The sequence below is a fragment of the Ornithodoros turicata genome, chromosome 7, assembly GCF_037126465.1.
Source record: "Ornithodoros turicata isolate Travis chromosome 7, ASM3712646v1, whole genome shotgun sequence".
NCBI classification, from domain to species: Eukaryota; Metazoa; Arthropoda; class Arachnida; order Ixodida; family Argasidae; genus Ornithodoros; species Ornithodoros turicata.
The window spans coordinates 40,712,558-40,732,619 of NC_088207.1; the positions used below are offsets into that span (position 1 = coordinate 40,712,558).

The window sequence follows — 20,062 nt, forward strand, 5'->3', positions numbered from 1 at the left end:
ATACTTCCTTTTTAAAGTAACGAAATACCGCTACAGTTAATAAGAGAAATAGCGCGATACTTTACCTGATACTTTATTTATTGAATACACCAAGAAGTTGCATGAAATCTGCAACATCTAAATCTCGCTTACGTAAACACTCCATTTGGATAATAGAGGAAGACCTCTACCCGAGAAATGTCATCATGACGTTGGTAGACAGACTGAAACAGAAACAAATCGGAAGGGGAGGGCTGAGTTCCACGAATGGGCACTTGTTCGCTGCCTCCTGTTGAAAGAAAAGTAGGACCGAAGGTCGCGTCCCTGTCAGAGACCGTCGAAATCCCCTGAAGACCGTGGCTTTTGGGCGCGACCTTGTTCTCCCCTAGCTTCGAGCGTAGTTCAAGTCTACCAAATGGGTGGCGTTGTCGAACACTATGACGTCATTTGTTTACAAACAGGGAGAGGTCTATTGGGAGAAGACAGCTTTGCAACAAAAAAGCTGACTATTTATTATACAGCTTAGACACTTTGGTTGACTTTTAGATATAGTAGGCGCTCAAAGTTTTCGTCTGTCATCCTAGTGCGCTTTCCCGCAAGCGCCTCGCACAGACACTGAACGGACGCTCAAGCCTAGCGTGAACTGCTGTGTTCACTTGAAGACCTCCTGAATGTTCGAAAAGCTGTCCTTGTCAGTGGTCCGCGCTATAGGTGGACCAGTGACAATGAGTAAAAATAAGAAATATGACTGGTGATGGGGGCACAAAAAAGCATCGATATTGGTAACGATACGAAGATCGCGTTACCATAAATTTGTAACGGAAATACTTTTCCGACTTCAAGGAGAACTGAAGGTTTCGATGCAAGGATTCGAACCCGCATCATCTCAGTCACAGTCTCGGCGGGGGAAAGCGATCATCCTAACCACTATGCCACGGGAGCCGCACACCGGTAGCGAAAAAAGTGTCGATTACGGTACAACACTGCCAGTAGGGGACTGCATGGCAGAAATTACTTGCAAGAAAATATGCACCGGCGTAGTTATGTCGTTGAAGACAACCAAAGCAAAGTGAAATGTGCGTGACCGACCAAGATATTCAGCATGTTCCTCAAGACTGCTCACCACCTACATCACCTCTGTTCCATGTAGTCACTCCTTACAGTTTCCCCACGACAAACCTTGGTGCTATATATTTGTTCCATATGTTATGATGTATACTTCGATTACTTGTTGGAAGGAATAAAAAGCGACATCGAAAAAATCAGCAGGAAGTCACGTTCATCAATATCCTATGGATCGACGATACAGCTTTGTACTTGAAACACGGAAAAAAGAAAATCTGTATCGAACTTGGGACAATCAAGTGAAAAGCTACATTGGCGCTAATGAGATGATGGAAAGAAAAAAAATGACATCTAGTTAACCACTACTGCTACTAACCAGGTGTAACAATATTGATCGTATATCATTAAAAGCTGCGCATATTATATCAAGTTAGTCCAACCATTCCGCTCGTTATTTCCGTTGACTTTTGTATCATGCCGAACTACGTTATCCCATTTACACTGCAGTACCGTTGAATGTACGAAACGGTTATCTAACACATGCGACAACTCTCATACCTAGCTGTCGTGCAGACGACCCTCTGTAGCACTGTCGTTACCATAATACTTACTGAGAGTAAGACATACACCTAAAGTAATAACAAAGTAATACATTTTATTTTTGTCTAGTGGAGTATACATTATTTGTAGCGTATTTGAATTCAGCAATGATACGTTTGACGCCTGCCGTAATCTCGCGTGGTGCCAGTGGTGGCCAGGGAAGCTGCAGCCTCCTGTTCGATCAAGGGCGTCAAGTATCGCGCTCCTCTGTTGCCACCTATTAAAGATACTAATCCGACGGTTTCCAGTTGGGGTTGAAGCTTTTCTTAATCCCCTGCCAGCACCTATAATAATCTTGATCCAGCTTGTTACAGGTATGGACTCCCCATTCTGTGACGGCTAAGCTCAGAGAGCTCTCGAACATGAACGCCTGGAAGGACCATCGGGTACTGATATTAGTTTAACCGCGAAAACTCTGGCGCGAGGGAGGACCGTTTACATGGTACATCTGAAGCACCTAATGAATAGGTAAGTATTGAGCATTGTTATTACTTTATGCTCAAAGCACACGAGAAAAAACCGTAAAGAACCCAAGAGTTTGCGAACATGGGGGATACGATGTGTAGTGATCGAAATCCCCTGTGCAAAATAAACTACTAGAAATAAATGTTATCTGACAATAAAATGCACGGTCGCGCGCGGGAAATGCCAACAGCGAACTTGGGATAACCTAATAATAAAATAACCAACAGGCTGTTCATCGTGTCCGTCCTGCTGAGCCTGACGGCACTTTCGTTCGCAAAAACGACTTGGACAGACATCGAAAACCCGTGCATTTGAGTTCTTAAATAGTGATGTCGGATATTTAAACACGGCATGTCATTGGATTGGATCGGAAAAGAAAGGAAAATATGGAGAGGTCAGTCCCGGCCCAGTCAGAACTGGCTACTCCAAAACGCGTTTGTGGGTGAAAAAATAGAGCCAGAAAAAAAGAGAAGAACAAATAAACAAACAAACAAACAAAAACGCACGGCACGGCCGGCACGGCACGTCATCTTACGAAGTCATCGACCATTTTCTTTGTTTCGAGACCGTGAAACCGGGAATTCGGGAATTTCGCAGCTGGGAATGTCGAGGCCGTCCCGATGTGCTGAACCGAGAAATTAGGGACAACCATGATGAGCCAAGATGTTCAGCTCTTTCACGAGTGGAATGCCAGCCCGGTTTAGGCTAACTTCTTCTTAGCCGCATAACAAACAAACGAAAAGATGGCCGAGAGCCGAACAATCCTCGCCGCTATCACCTCCTTTCTCTCAAATTTTCCTTTTATACTCGACTGTTGTACGTATATGTTTCATAAGAGAACTTTCGGTCTAACATTAGTGTGCCCGAGTGTCGTTCCAAAGGGGTAACGCATCCACTCATGTCTCTGCGCAGCAGTCGTGTGTCGAGTAATGTACTTCACTTACCAATCAGTAATAACTGATAGTCTAAAACCCATTGGGACGTTCCGTTTTACAAGACATTTCATAAACAAGCACGCATCAGACGCCGTGACACACACACACGAGAACTGAATTGTGCTTCGCAGTCAACCGTGAACTGTGAAGCCAAGCCAACCATTCCGTATCAGGGCGTTGCGAGCGGTGTACCTCGATATAAAGTTATCGAAATTCCCGCTGCAAAATAAATTACTGGAAATAAACGTTATTTGACTATAAAATGCACAGTCGCGCGCGGGAAACTACAACAGCGAACTTAAACTAACCCGGACAGAGATGCAAACACCAAACTTGAACTAACCTAACAATAAACTAACCAACGTGGTGCTCAGTCGTGTCTGCACCGCTAAGCCTAACGGCCGCTAAAATTTGGCTTTCGTTCGCTAAAACAACTTGGACAGACATCGAAAACCCGTGAATTTGGGTAGTTAAATAGCGATATACCGTGTCTTTAAACACGGCATGTACCATCTTACGAAGCAGACCAGCATCCTCCTTGATTTTCCTTGTTTCGAGAACGAGAGAATTTCCAGATCGGGGATTTTGCAACGGGGAATATCGAGGTCCACCCCGTTGCGTGGAGGTGGGCACACTGTCTTTCAAACTACGTACCTGCGCTTCCGAACGTTCTCAATGGCGTGTGACACGTTGAAAAGGTCGGCAAGACGGAAGCCATACTTCCGAAAGGTGTCTTTCCAATGTTACCCTGAGGCTAACTGACTTGACGCCGAACATCCGGCAGCTGTATAGCTGTATCACGCAGGGTAGTCATATTCTCTTTGCCCCCACGTCTTTCTGTTCTGTTATTTTTTCTTTTTTTAGTAACCGTCGAAAATAATATCTCCTCGTGGTACAAATGCACTGAGGCGCATAGCGACGAAGGCGTATGGATTGACGTGAGAGCTCGTCTAAAGAAGTCTTCTTCAGAGAACCCCGCGACGACTATGCTCTTTCTGCAACCGTAGTGCTTCATACGTTTATTTGCTTTTCTTACTGAAAAGACCTTTCTACAATAGCGTTTCTTATCGTCCGAATGAAGTGGCCATATACGCTCGCAGCTTCAACTATAGCACACCATATAGTCGCAATGGAGTTTAGTGAGCGCGCTAGTATTTTTCTCCAGAGAAGTGTTATTGAATTTTGAGCCGTTTTTTTTTTTTTTTTCAGTCGGGCACACTGAGGCTCTATCACCCCATCCATAGCCTTTTCCTATATTTTTTTTATTTACCTGGATGTAGCTTCGTACATAAATAAAAGCAATGTCATCGACGCAGTACCATGTCGCGCGAAGAAGTATACCATTAGATTATGATTTCTTTTAAAATCAATCAGTCAATCAGTGATGAAAATTTTGACATCTGCTTTTATGAACTTCTTGCAGGAAAGCGCATAGCTGGGATATAGCGCTGATCAAATACTTGCGCGCCCTACTGACTGGCTGTAGTTTGTTGAAAATCCAGGTACTCAATTTCGTGGAACGCATATGTCACTTTTTCCTTTTGGGCTTCTAATTCGATTCCTGAATACAAATGCAACCGTTCCTCGGGCTTGTACCGCTATTGCTCGATCGCCTACTGCACTGAAGTTCTAGAAAATAAAGTGGATACATTATAGTCTTACCAAACTGCCATCACCGACTCTTTGAGGGGCAAGCTTAGCCTTGGAAGCCATCTCGAAGCATTCACTATCAGGTCCGTGTGGAGTCATCATACTGTGCAAACTAGCTCCTCCCGGTGCAAATCCTCGTTCCTACGAGACGGAATGACAAGAACACGTTGTTCAGGAATCAGATCTTCAGAGGCTATACGACATGTGTGCTCATGCTCCACGGAAAGACAACGACAGGCGCACTCTTGCAGTGCTGTCGTCAAGCTTCCGCGTGGCTTGAGCAACGACGCGAGTATAAAGCATTACCTTCGCTTCGTAGTTTCCCAGGATAAGCCCCATAAATTCGCTCATGCAGTTTCCTGAAACGACGAAGCAAAGAAATTAGACCTCCGTGGAGCGGAAGACAATGAAGCTTGAGGGAAACGCGTCACCGCAGTTTGGACGAAAAATCGATGTTCGCGTTATCATATTTTCGTGTCATTCACAGGGGCTTTCAAGCTTTCCTGACCTGTCCCAGTAACGACTTTCGCAGCAGTTTTACACGACAGAGCCGCGTTCCTTGACCACTTGGGTAGATTGAAGCGTTTCAAGGACGCGCAGCAAAGAAAAGGAACGCGAACAGAAGGCCTAGACAGAAGACAAGGAGGCAATAAAATTAAAGTATCAAAGAAAAGCTTGATACTTCAAAATAAGCAACAATATGACGATGCTATAGCAGTGTGTAAAATGTCAGTTATGAGAAACACTTGGAACTCGCGGAAACGTTCGATCATTCGGAATCTGTTCAGGGCCCCATTGCTGAAATAAAACGGTTTTTTTTTTTTTTTTTTTTTTTTTAGGGAGTAACGTTGGGTAGTAGAGGACGGCTCCTTGCTCCGGGGGAGGGTTCAGCAGTTTCGGCTGTGTCATAACGGAAGGGCTACCGACTGCGGATGTACCGTATGTTTGAGCTTTGCAGACACAATTGAAGACTTACGTGCGATAATGGTACAAGTTGTATTGGGCCTGCATTGCAAATATACCATTATTGTCCGTAGGTCTGGTAAGGAGAATTGTCTTTATTACCGCACAATCGGAGAAGCAGGAGAAGCCAAGCACATTCTGCTTTGCTGTGCTCTATACCGTTCCCATGGACGCAATCTCTGTGTTGTTTTAGGCTAGCAAGTTCCGGCCTCTGGCATTAAACTTTAGGAAGCTGCTGTGGGCACTGTCTGGCTGGGCTAAGGCAACCAGCGTTCTGACTTCTTACGGACATCAGGGCCTCTAGCACATTTTAATCTTTACCTTTCCTCTCGGCCTGATGTATAAGTCATCTAGCCCTCGGTTGCAGCAGCCTCCAGTTTTCCTAACCTAACCTCGCAGACATATTTCACGAATATAACATGTACGTCAATTGCGATCGAGGAAATCATCTGTGTGAACATCACACAAGGCCAACCATATTTGAGCTTGTGACGTCATTCTGGTAACTCACTGTGGTAATAGGGAGGTCTGAACGTCTTCTCTGCCACCGACCAACGAGGAGGGAAAATGACGAAGTCGGCTATGGCCACTCCTGGCTTAGTTGAGGGACACGTCAGAACGGTGAAGATCGATGGATCCTGTAGAAGTGTACAGGTCGTTAAAATAGGTTGGAATTTCATTTTCGTCAGAAACGTACACAATGGTCGAAGGACACCGTGTTGACGGTCATAAAGTTCGAAAGGTTGTACTTGTACGGAACGTAGTTACCGTGCCAGGCGACGACGTCGAAGGGGGAGTGACCCTGAAACACGATGTTTGGAACAGTAAATAAAAGGGACATACCGGGGTGACATACCGGGGTGACATACCGGGGTGACATACCGGGGTGACATACCGGGGTGACATACCGGGGTGACATACCGGGGTGACATACCGGGGTGACATACCGGGGTGAAATACCGGGGTGAAATACCGGGGTGAAATACTGGGGTGAAATACTGGGGTGAAATACTGGGGTGAAATACGAAAATGTGGTGAACTGTGGGCAACAGCAGCGCAGGACAGTACGTCAGAACTTCAGAACTACGCTAAGAATACGCAAAGTCAAGGCGACATCAAGGCGACATCAGGGCGACGTCAAGGCGACGTCGCGTGTACAGCCTCGGTCAACCTTAGTAATAACACTGGAAAAATTGTGGTCTCGTTCCCGAGCGCGATTACAGCAACCCTTGGGGCCATGAGAAAATCTTAATTGAATAAAATTATTCTGTTAGTTTAACGCAAACTACGTGCACGTGTTCACTTAACATTTCCCCAGTGTCCCAAGGGTGCCTGTTATCGCGCTGGGAAGTGAGACCGAATTTATTCCAGAGTTATTATTAAGGTTGACCGGAACTGTACATGCAGTGATGATACAGCCCAGGCAGTTCTCATGTTTTACTTTACTCTGTGCCTTCGTCCTTTCCTTCGACTTTCTTTTTATGTCTCTTTTACTTTGGCTTACTTCTCCTGTCTGAATTCTTTTGACTTTCTTGTACTTCCCCTTCGTTCTTTGTCTTTTGATGCCGTATACCACCCAGTACAAAAACTTAGAAAGCTTCAGTGTTGCTTTTTGAGTGTTATACATTTCATCTCGGGCTTGCTTCTCCCTGTATACACAACATCTACTATCTACGGGTGGCGCTAATTTGTACAAACAAGGTCAACTGTCCGCGTCCGAATGTACGTTCTAGCACTGACCTGGGTGGCGTGGAAGAGTGCTCCTTGATATTTGTTAACGATCGTGTAGACGATGTCATCACGGTCTTCATACCAAGCGGTGGGAATCTCGAAATCACGGGGGTTTGCAAGTCCATTTGCTCCTGCAATAGGAAACAATATGGCGATGAACAGCAGTTCCGCCACTCGCTTGCTTTTTCATTACAAGTTCCTGTCAGTAGCGTTATATTTACTTCGCTCCTTCACTTCCGACTATAACGATAGTCGCCTCCAGTGCCCAAGTTTGTAGACCCACCAGTTATTAGAGTGGCAATGTGTCAATAACATATTCAGGTCTGGAGTGGCTACATGCAAGGACAGACAAATGGGACAAATGAGAAGCCTGACCATTACTTCCAGCAACGTGCGTCAAAGAACTCCAGGTGATCGAAATTATTCGCAGTCCTACCCTGCGGCACGTGCAAATTGCAAATCCCCACGTGCAAGTCACCTTGCATGCAAATCTAGTCAAATTATTATCAAAAGCATGAAAGACCCCGAGCAGCACAATGTACTGAAAGTCGAGTGCAATGGGGGGTATGTATCTTATCAATGTTCTTTAGCTTCACGAGTCTGTTCAAGGCCTTCCACCTACCCGTCCACCCCTATTGCACTCGACTTTCAGTACATTGTGCTGCTTGGGACGACGACGACATCAGGACGGGACAACGCCATATGCTGAAACAAGAACTTTCCATAAGCAGGCCGCATTCCCTCACGCGATCTTCTACCGTATTTTTCACTGTAAAATACACACACCGCAAGATAATCCCTAAAACATCCAGATAATCAAAATTCGAAAACCATCCGATAGACATCGTAAGGCTGGGAATATCACTAGTACTATCCCGTACTAGTACTCTATATTCACGGAAGCGGAAAACTTGATTGATATACCGCATGGCACCGAACAGATAGGCAGGCAGGCAGGCACTTGACGTTTGCTGGAAGACATACTGTGAGATAACTGAAGATGAGATAACTGATGTTCTGAGGCTGGAACAACGTAGAAGGGACAATCACAACAAGGCCTCAAGTTCCTCAACAAGCCCTGGACCGGTAATCCAGAAGATGTGGGTTCGAGTCCTACAGCTGGCTAACTTTTTCAGTGACTTTCATCTTTCATCTTTCAAGGCATACTGTCTAGGGGAGGAAACGTAGCCAATTCAATTCCGTCCCAAGGAGGTGTTCTTGTCTTATGGAATCAACCAATACCATTGCATAATTTCGGCGCAGGAAATACTTTTAGGGTGTTTGGTAGTTCGCCTCCTCTCACGCGCAGACACACCCTGTCTCGCCACGACGTCTGTCTCTTTTCGACGACCTGCTATGGTTACATGGGCCCTAAAGTCGACTAAATTTTGATTCCGTGCTAACTATGGCTAGAGATGTCAACTAAAAGCCCCAGTCGATTAATCGACAAGGTCAAAAGGCGAGGGTTCACATGACTATCGACTGAGGCTCCCAAGATCACAGAAGAATTCGTTCGACCTGCTCGACCGAATTCCAGTCAACAGCGGGCGCGTGAAAGAACCTGGTAGCCCATTTAAAAAAAAATTATACGCTAATAAATATTACGTATACGTAAATCAAGAACTTTCATGTCATCAAACTGTAGCAGCTCTCCTAATTTAGGGACACTTCTAAAAGTATGTGCATGTCGGTTACAAGTCCTGAAACCAATAGAGAGAGGAGTGTGCGGGCTCAAAAAGCTCGTGCACACTGTCATCTCTGAACTACACGATAGCGTGCTGGTCTTTATAAAGTGTTCTCCTCTGTGTGCAATATTACACTGGTTTGTCGACTACACGGGGAGAGCATATGGTGCGTGCCATCTTTCTTCCTCCATTCCTGGCTGGTGACCTTTCACGGCTCGTCTGGCGCGCGTATGATTATGTGCGGAGCCTTTATAAATGATCGTCGGTGCTACATTACCCAGCAGCCGGTCATTAGCTCCGATGGCATTAAGCTCGTTCTTTCACTTAAACACCACGTTGTGCGGCGACAGTGCCAACCGTTGCAGTTGGTGCTGTGCTCTTCCGTATATTTTTAGGTCTATACAATGTCAAGGTGATGTATTGTGTAATGGATGGCGTGGAAGTCAAGAAGGATATTATTGGGGTGACAGGATTCCTTTGTGGAGCTTTATTTTTTCTTACTTCAAATTTCTTGTACTGTCAATAAGAGTGCACAACTACATCCCTACCAGTTGGGTGGACTTTTTCAATTTCTCAGTACCCAGCGACAGCCTGCAAAGGGAGGCGCAGGCAACGTTCACCAGCGATTTATTCAGGCACTGCAACAACGACCCAACATCCACCTCCCATTCTTTCCTGTGCACCCTTTACAGTGATGCACCTCTTACATGTCTACAGTGACACATAAATATGCTACAACTTTAACGAAACTGTAACCACCATTACTGCCATTTCAACTCATTTTTCTGCAACATCTCCCGTGCTCGCAAAATACTTTATTTTATACGAAATACTTTATCTTATTTTACAAGCACTATTGTTTGGGATTGCAATAATCGATAAACCACTGGCTCGCGCCTTCGAATCAGAAAGTAACTTGTATGCGCCGCGTTATCCTGTTTCTCGCAACAGCTGACTTGTGTAAAAAAAAAAAAAAGAAATGTTCGGGATAACAGCTTTTCCAAAACAAAAAAAAAATAAAAAATTTCCGTACAGACAAAAGTATTTCGAGAAATATTGAAGCCAAAGGTAAATGAGTATATTGATGCATTCTTATCACTATTCCTACTTGCGAGAGCGTCGGCGTGTGCTTACCTATTGGGCCTAAGTAGGGAAGCACAAAATGGTTGTCGTAGACCTCCAAGATATAACCGCGGCTCGGCCCAGAAACTTCGACGGAAAATCGCATTCCTTGCTGAAAGAGCAGGCGTACGAAGTGCGTTGGCGAAAGCACTGGCAAAATGACCATCATACCTGGATGACACATATTTCGCCGGGCACTACAAGCATCCTTCCAAACTCTGTCACGATGTATAAGCTTCCATCTTGTGGAACTGGTAAAATGGAAGTGATACAACGTTAGCCATTATACAATCATGCACATCGAATGGCCCGAAAGTAAAAGGGACAGTTTTGCTCTCCAAGCATCAATTCGTAGGTATTTGTTTCCACAGGTAGTGTATTCCCTTAGTTTCCGATACCCAGCTTCACTTTTCGCAGACTCGAGCTGTACAACTTATAATAGGCGCTAAAAATCATTCGCCAATTATTTACAACGTCGATAAGGAACATATTTACGGTTTGAAATTCGCGCGCAGAAAGGCGTGTGCGCGACGTCAAGGTGAGGAAACGTGGGCGGGGCCTTGGCGCGTGACTTCCCAGAGAATACGTGAGGACGAGAAGGCGTGAGGGAGGGTAGTTGAAGCGTCACGGAAACGTCACGTGAGCCGACGAGGAGATCCTCCGGTTGCTCCTCCCCATCGGTGGGGTCCGCTGTCGCGATTTTCGCGACAAAATACGAATAAATCTGGAAATAAGTTTGCTGACCTCAAGCGAAATAGCTTGTTGTTGTTGTTGTTCTTGTTGAAAGAGTGTTGTTCGGAGCGAGCGAATCGCAAAAATATCTTTCAATCGTGCAGCCTGACGAATCGAGTAACGAAAACGAAAAAAAAAAAAAGCCGCAGCTTTGGCCATTGCGTAAAACGTGTTTAAGTGCTGCAGCTCCATAATTGACGCGTGACGTAGCCATATCGCGTGACCACGTCACTTGGACATAGTGTATCACGTGATAGTTGGCCCTGCAAAAACCACGAACGGCCCTACACGATGGTCGTCCGTATGAAGCTATTATTTTAAAATGTTTTATACGCACATCTCACTGTCGTAATCAAAGGCTTGTAAGCAAGCTATACGTGCGTGCCAGCATTGAGGTTTCAAGGAAGAGAAAAGGCAAAGTGAAGGAAATGGAAACGAGAAAGGTCGGGCAACTACCAAACCTAAAGCAGGTAATGTACACTAACGCCTAAAAAGAAGGAGGCCGCATAGAACGCTGCAAGAAGGAAAACGGCTAATACACAAGCTTAGTTCTTCATATAGCAGTATACTCGGGACTTGAACGTGGCTTTTGTTATGTATTTCATGCGCACAAAAAGGACACATGCTTGGAACGTGAAATAGTCCAATCGAAGCTCACCAATAAGGAGGTCTCCATCAGAATTGTACATAGCCCTGCACGAAACAAAATGCATAAATACGTGTGAGTACATGAACGCGCAACTTCACAGTATGCGCGAAGCTTCGGCAGGCCTTAAGCCTGCCGTACCTACAGTAGCCTACTGACCAAGCTTACCAACATTACACCTCGTGAAGATGGAAAGAAGGTGGCATCGTTCATTCACAACATGCTTGAGGGCGCTATTATCGCACGGCGCGGACATGTCACGCGGGACTGTCGTTTCGTTGCCTCATGCAGTGTTGCCATGTTTGAATGCAGAATATCAGTACATTACCAAGAATAAGATTATACAATGTCTCTGAACAACACCCGTCCTAAAACACCGTTATATGATGATGATGATGATTTGGTGTTACATAAGAACAGCATAAGACACCGTCAATAGACATGGTAATGTGCTTTGTAGTACGGAGACTATTGCCAACCAACCCCAGAACGTGCTTGCCATCCGTGCTGTATATGGGCTAAGTGGCCGTGGCGAGGGGCTAACGCAAAGGCGAGGGGCTAACGCAAAGGCGAGGGGCTAACGCAAAGGCGAGGGGCTGACGCAAAGGCGAGGGCCTGACGCAAAGGCGAGGGCCTGACGCAAAGGCGAGGGCCTGACGCAAAGGCGAGGGCCTGACGCAAAGGCGAGGGCCTGACGCAAAGGCGAGGGCCTGACCCAAAGGCGAGGGCCTGACCCAAAGGCGAGGGCCTGACCCAAAGGCGAGGGCCTGACCCAAAGGCGAGGGCCTGACCCAAAGGCGAGGGCCTGACCCAAAGGCGAGGGCCTAACGCGAGGCGGGGGCCTAACGCACGTATCTAGGCATATATAGGCACGTATCTAAGTCCGTACGGTACCATTCGCTGCTAGCTCGTCACTCTGAGGAAGGAATGCCCCGGAGCGTGTTCCGTAAACTTTTGTCCAGCTCTGTACAATAAACAGACCTTACACTTGTCAGACCACGTACTTATCTGTCATTGACGAGCTACAAGCGAAAATATGAATGGCCATCCCATGACGAGCTCGAGGATCCCCGGCGCCACAGATGGTGTTCAAGCCCTGTAATTGGAAAGATCCAGGAGCGGGGGAATAGTATATCGGACAGAGGATACAGCTATTTTGCCAGTATGTTTAGACACGTACGTCAACGAAGTCCACGTTCTTCATGTCGGGAAAGTCGAACGGATGCCACCGCATCTGTAATGATACACAAAGAACACGTATTCAAAAGTGACACAACGTTTGCAGCAACCGTTCGGGAGATGTGAGGGCTCGGTGTAGTCACCTGGTTTGGGTTCGGATGACTGCTGCTCCAGTCGATGGTCATGTTCGCTCCCTTGTACCGCTGGAACGGAGTGTGTTGAACAGCTGGGCGTATCCGGTAAAACCAGCTGCGCAAGGACAGTGAATATTACGAGTCAGTTCAGAAGACTGCCGTCAAGAACGTATACAGGAAGACCATCAGCTATACAGTTTGTTTGTTTGTTTGTAACGAAAAAAAAAAGAGGAGTACAGTACAGGAAACAATTAGGCTTCAGACAGTAGGCACTTCATGAGAGTAAATCTTTGTGCCTGTTGGTACTGCATCATACAGCCATATACGGGGGGATCTCACTTTTGCGCTTTACCGTTGCATGATGCAGACACTATCATACATGCAGCAGGTCATTTGTTACACGGTGCAATAAAAATTTTGGCTGCGATTTTGGTGGTTAGGGCGAGCGCCTTAATTACGGAGCCGCCTTCCGTAAGCTGCCCGTAACTCCTGAGGTGGCGTAATGGCAAGCCGTGCCTACATTTGCTTTAAAGCACCTGATGAAAGCCCAGAACCAACCATATAATTTTCCAAGTTCGCAAGAGGGGAAATACAAACCACCTGGTGATGTGCAAATGTAGAAAAATGTACATCACTCCTTTGTGGTTCACGTGCAGCCGGCTACACTGGCACGATTAATTTTCAGTAAAATGACAGAATCGAAATATGAACGTCAACTGCAAGCAAGCTAATTAACCATAAATTGTTTAATATCGGGTCACACTTCAATCTTGTTTCCTGTTTCTTATTCCTCTCTCTCCTGTCGACTCACCTCCTTTTGTTGTGTTCCCTTGGAGCTGTAAACGCACTACCAGACAACTGTTCCGCGTATAACCCATAGGGGCACTCCTGGGGGTTGTTCTACGACAAAGTCAGGCGACCATCAGACGACATGGCATCGAGACGAGCAACTGACGGCATTGGCGACATGGGCATTGAGGTGAATATCGACACACTTATAGCACTTATTAAGCCAAAGAGAGTAAAGAACAGGAGGAAAGGACAGAACAGGAATGTTGGTACCTGGCCAACGGGAAGAGCTCCAGGACACCTAGGGTCTTCGGAAGAAAACTCGCTTCCAAAGCCGGTGTGGTACTGCACAGAATGAAATTGTGGAGAATGACAACCAACAATGGTTAGAATTTGACTTGCTTCACATCATTGCTACAAGTATGCTATGTATGACAGATGAAGCAGAATCGGTACAAGAGATTAAGAGCACGGCGGCGATCAACTGATGTTTAGACTCAAGCACGTATACATTTAAACTGCAAAAAGTGGGAAAATGGTGTGGACTGCATGACGTAGTGTAAAATTAGGGCTAAGTATTCGCTCACAGAAGAAGAGTGCGCCAAGTTAAAGACCAACCCAAAGAGGCGGTAAAATAACTTCTGCATTTCAGAAGATTCCCACCAGGAATGCAGCAGGGCACAGCTCTAGTGGTCCTTTCAGCTCTTATTTGCGAGTATTGATATTTCGCTTTTTCTTGTGACCGTGTAAGTACTGCAGGGAAAAGTGGTCTGGTCCATACCTGGGTAGTAATGTCATTACTGTAATGAAATTACAGTAATAAATTACTTTTCCTGGTAATTTTAATGTAATGCATTACTTTTAATATTATGTAATTTGTAATGTAATTTAATTACATTTTGGCAGTAATTTTAATGATATTACTCATTACTTTTTACAAAAGAATCGACTGTGTGTTCTGTGCTGGCACTTGGCAGAAAGAGAGCTGCCGACTGGTGATTTAAAAGAATTCTAACGCCCACTATGAACGGTGACGCACTCAATCGGCACAGAATAAAATGTCTTCTTTTTTCAACGTAGTTTTGTCTGACAATGAATTTCCACATCCTCAATATCATCAAGATTAAATCGCAGTAATGACTTTGTAATGTCATTACTTTTTCGTAGTAATTGTAATGTAATTTCATTACATTTCAATTGCAGTAATGAGTAATGTAATTTAATTAAATTCTAACTGGAGTAGTGAGTAATGTAATTTAATTACATTTTAGAAGTAATTTACCCAGGTATGGTCTGGTCTACAAAGCGTATTCTGAAGTTATGACTCAGAGAAGAAGCGTAGAACGCTGTGGGCGCTCACGAGTGGCTGTGTCCATCAGGCCGATAACTTATAGGGACAACCCTCGTAATTACTCGCAAGTAATTATTATTTTTTCTTGAATATATGTATTGTATTCTAACGTTTCTGTCGGACTGGAAATATCTATTTCGTGGTAGATTGCCACCCGTTTTACGATAGGGCTTTCGAAATGGTGCATAGGACTCCAGCGTACTGATTGATCAAATACCCCTGTCTCATATACATATTAGTTAGCTACGCACATTGTTCGTGTAAAGTGCATGTTATTTGTCGTAGATTTTTCCGGAACCATAAACTTGCACAGTTCCATCGTAGCTCTCGTAACATACCCAGGGACCAGACTTGTGCGTAACGCGTTACTAGTAATTCCGTTACTTGTAATCAATTAATTTTTCAATAATGTTTCGATTAATCAGTTACTTGAATGTAAAAGTAATTTTTCGAGTAACCAATTACTTTTCTGAGTAATCGATTACTCAGTAATTGGTTACTTTTCCGGCAGAGACTAACTCAATTTTCGGATGTTCTGCCCCAAGTCAAGATCCTTGTGCCGTCAGCCTTTGTTCTGGAAGTTCTTGGTCTCTATCCCTAATCTCTTTAAACACCAGTGTGGTGGTACCTTTGTGGTAGCTTTGGAGGTTTAGTGAGTGGGGAAGTTCCACGCAATGATCTTCTACAATCGAACCAACCTCTTCCCGGACGATAATTAACAGTAGACGTACAGATCTACGTATCCTACGTGTTTTTGTTTTTAGTGTTATTTCAGCTGTTCCGCTGTTGAACTTTTCTTTCTTTTTTTGCTGAGGCACACAAAGACGGGTATAATTTGCGTGAATGCAGAGTAACGACCGGAGTAACGCGTTACTTTTCTACTCGTTACTCAATTACATTTGGAGTCCTGTAATTGGTAACGTTAATCAATTACTTTTTCCGTGCAAGTGACGGCGGTAATCAATTACTTTTTCCGTGCAAATAACGGTAACGGTAATCGATTACTTTTCTCGAGTAACGGGCACAAGTCTGCCAGGGTCTAATGCACCGGTCCGTCTCACTTGAATGTGGGATAGACTTCAAATTAACAACGTCAACATTGACCGTCAAATGCCATCTGCATGCTAAGCTCGCTGTAGCTCGCTATGGGGAGCATAGTCCATATAAGAAGAGTGCTTAAAGGTGACAGCAGCCGTAACTAACACATCCACACCTTCCAACCTTCCAACTCGGACAGTATGCATTCTCTTTTCAGCAACCAGTAGCCCATTACCTTTCGTCAACGCGACACATTAGACACACGTGTCAACTCGATTATGCCCGTTGACACGCCGCAGCTTTGTTCTCGAAAAGAAAACAGCAAACGGAAGGCGCGACAACCGAACAAATATTGCTCGCAAAACGAGAGCGCCTAACGTCCTTGGAAAGACGCCGGAGGCAGACGGAAAAGCTGCATTCCAGACAGGCCTCTCCACACGCACACCACAGACGACGATAAAAACGACACGACGAAAACTATCAAGTTACGCCAGCTCGCCGCACAATGTGCATTTGTCACCGTCAGGCATATTGGCCCAGCTGCATATATGCCACCGGTGGTTAATCGCACGGCTGATCCCGTGCCATGAGGTCTTGGGCATAAATTTGCTGATTAGCCGTGTACCTACATTGCTGTGTGTGAAGGGACCATATGTCGGGAAGTTCGATAACCATCGTGGACATCATTAAACGTCACATCATGAATAATGCGATGTTATCTTGAATGATGGGCCTTTTCAACTAGATGTCGAACAATATTGATTTTGAAACTGAAGTTTTTGACGTGTTTTGAAGTTGAAGTCAAATGATGATTTAAGATGTGATGTGAGGGGCAATGAGTAATGACCTCACCGACGTTATGCTGAATGAATTTCAAGAAGTGTGCCGACCTAGGACGACAGAAACGGAAACGCCCTATGGGGCCCTAACTTCAACCTGCCATGCACACACGAATTCTTGCTCCAGCCCCCGTCCAGTTGTTGTGAACGCCTCTACCATGTCCTCAGTATGTGATAGTATTCGAAAAGCGAAAAATCCAACGATCCGATGACGGTAGATTGGTGGTGGTGGTGGTGATGATGGTGAAAGGGCTTGCCGTTGTCGGCCTCACGTATGTGGGCAACGTCACGACTGACGCCCTGGGGAAATGTGCGTCCTGGGCCGACTTCTAGGGGAACTGTGCCGACATATGCCGACGGTAGATTGAAGGAAAAGGCTCAGGTGTTCCGAAAAGATGACGAACCAATCGCCCTGTTTCAGTGAAGCGGGTGACATCACATTGCTAAACTCGGGTTTGATAAATTCGCTTGTCGTATCGTTTTCGTAGAGTCCTTCAGATGTGCTAAATCTCGCAGTTTTAGTACACCCGAAGAACTCTACAAAAACGATGCGATAAATTAAGTTATCAAAAACCACGCTGATGTCACCCGCTTCGAAGAATTGGCTTATCTTGTTTTCGGAACTGTTATCGTAAACACGTTCCGATCTACTAAAACTAGAGAGAGCTGAGAGAATCGCAGCTAACTGGTGGAGATCCATAGCATAGAAAAACCTCGAGCTTTAGGGAACACTAAGAAGAACGAAACGACACGAATGCTCAGAACCAGCAAAAAGCTCAAAATCAGCATTTAACCTCTGTGTCATGTCGTCCTTCTTCGTGTTCCCTCAAGCCCGGGGTTCTGCTATGCTATACTCAAACTGGCTAATCTATATTATGATATAGGAGGATTCCATGATTGTTCAACGTTTGTTTGTTTATTTATAGAGTACCCACTAATAGCCAAGGTCTGTGACCAAAAATCGTGAATTCAACTGCAAAAAAAAAAAAAAAATTTTGAAACACATTCTGTATACTTCCGTTTCAGAAAGCTCGGAGACTTCCGTTGATGACTACACTTTTAATGGCACGACGTGACGCCGCACCAAAGTTCCCTGGCGCGCAAAATATAGTTGACGACGTGTTTATGTGCTCTGCACCAGAATGTAATAGGAATAGCGTGTTTTATTTTATCCTTGTGCGCGAGGATGGACGCGGAATCCCTTGGTAAAAACAGCACCGTAGAAAAAACATACACCGTAGAAAAAAAATGGTAAAAATGAAGGCCTCGTCCAATTTCACCAAGGGCTAAAGACGTGGATAACGCAACTCTTAGACACCACAGCCTTCTGAGCAAATTGAAGCTATAAGCAAAACTCGTACGCAACAAGTACTAACGTTATGACGTGCACCGAAAAGAAAACAAGGCAATTTGTTTTAATAAGAAAAAAATAACACATATGACTGTTATCCTGATAACATTCATATATTAAGTCCATTACATCGAACTTTAAACAACGGCTACTTTATCATGATGATGATAATTGTTATTATTAATATATGTTGGTTATGATCTTAACACAGTCATGCATTATGTATCTTCGCTGTAAGTTGCACGTCACTTATCGTACGCAACTCGTTCCATCTATTGCGCTGTACTATAAAGTACCAATACCTAGGCTTTCAGTTGTCCCTATAGGCACCACAAAAATAAACGCCTCTAAATACTAGACAGGGTGCAACGAGTATGCAGATATGTACATACTGTACATAAATACCCTGTTTGCTTAGCAATATATAGTAGACATCTGCACGTTATAAAAATATGTTGCTATTAAAATTAGTTTCCATTCTGTTCCTTATGCTTGATTCTCGGCAGTGCATCCAGGAAATGCTCAGTTGCTTGCGCCCTTATTTTCCCCTTGCGACCCATCAACGACGCCGCCCATAATATGTGAGCCTCCTCACAGCACCAACACAGCACAACTTATCTTATCATTGTACAAATTCACGTGATTCATCCATACAACGTAGTAAACTGAGCCATTATGAAGCGAAGATCAACTAACGAAGTGGCGATTACGTAAGTAACTTCCATCTTGACATATCCTCAATTTTTCCAGGATGGGCCAAATATATAGCAGAGCGCATTGGATAGCGTTTGTACATTTATCTTTATGCACTTTCATGAACTATGATAACCCTTCCCGAGGACAATGAAGTTGACATGTTGTTGTTGAAGTTGTCATGGAGTCCTAAACGACGGACAAATTCCACTGCTAACGAACGGACTCTTATCAAGTGAAACATTTCTGGTAACTTGTCGTACCAACCATCATCATATCTGTTTGCATGCTATTCTTACGAGGGGATTCGTTATGGCATTGTTATGAAGTTACCTTTCAATTCAAGAAAAATACATACAATCTAATTTTGGCATCCTTTCATCTTCTTTCTGTTTCCAGAACCTTAGTGCGGTGATTTACTCAGAATTTCGTCCTTGGGGGGCTGTTGGGCTTCGCAAGGGGGTGTATGTATACATGCTTTTGAAGAAATATTGAGCAATCTCAGAAGTCAGGGTTTGCCGTTAACCAAATGTACACTGCGGTGCTTAGAGCGCTGTTAACTTATACATTCCTGTAGTGCGGCTTTCCAACTGTAGCAACGCTACGACTTGAAACCTGAAGACTGTAGCATTACTAGGGATCCCGCAAATGCAAGACAGAAAACAACTCTTGCCTCTCACAAATATTTTCCTTTCGTTCGAGATAGAGTCCGCGTGAGGTTCAGGGCATCCAATCAAAATATACGGCGCAGCAGCATATTTGCAAAGCATACTCCCAACTATCATCACCGGTCAAGGTCACGACGTAATTATTGAAGACATATTTTGGCCTCGTATTACAAAGTTATGCCCAGCGCCTTCCCGCATCCAGCACATGTATATCGCTACCTTGCGATTTACCACATCTCTTTCCACACCCCTTTCCTTGTAGCAATCCGATTGAAGGGCCATAGTGACACCGACACACGATGCAAACAATGCGTACGCACCTTGAGATCTGTGGTGGGCATGTTTCTCCGAGCTTTCACTCAGTCAACGCGGCAGCAACAACGTAGTGTGCCCAGCCTTAGCGGTCTTATCCTCAGATAACTTGTTCTAGACTGGCACGGTCTTGCA

At 44.8% G+C, this 20,062-nt stretch overlaps 2 protein-coding genes across 6 annotated transcripts in view; one reads left to right on the forward strand and one right to left on the reverse strand.

Annotated features, from left to right (window-relative positions):
* Positions 1-1,679: 1,679 nt before the first annotated feature.
* LOC135401111 (homogentisate 1,2-dioxygenase-like) lies at positions 1,680-20,045 on the reverse strand. Its single transcript, XM_064633305.1, has 15 exons — positions 19,936-20,045; positions 13,949-14,020; positions 13,698-13,786; positions 12,896-13,001; positions 12,754-12,807; positions 12,578-12,669; positions 11,586-11,620; positions 10,367-10,446; positions 10,208-10,307; positions 7,398-7,519; positions 6,355-6,459; positions 6,169-6,295; positions 5,001-5,053; positions 4,707-4,835; positions 1,680-2,014 (listed from the first exon to the last, which is right to left on the reverse strand). The coding sequence occupies exons 1-15, from the start codon at positions 19,954-19,956 to the stop codon at positions 1,874-1,876; spliced, it is 1,326 nt and encodes a 441-aa protein (XP_064489375.1). The 5' UTR covers positions 19,957-20,045; the 3' UTR covers positions 1,680-1,873.
* LOC135401107 (mitogen-activated protein kinase kinase kinase 15-like) overlaps positions 18,915-20,062 on the forward strand; it is a 32,340-nt gene continuing 31,192 nt past the window's right edge. For all 5 annotated transcript variants that reach the window (XM_064633285.1, XM_064633288.1, XM_064633286.1 and 2 more), the window contains exon 1: positions 18,915-18,964. In XM_064633285.1, coding sequence (XP_064489355.1) covers positions 18,930-18,964 — 35 coding nt within the window. In that variant the 5' untranslated portion in view covers positions 18,915-18,929. The remainder of the gene's footprint in view (positions 18,965-20,062) is intronic.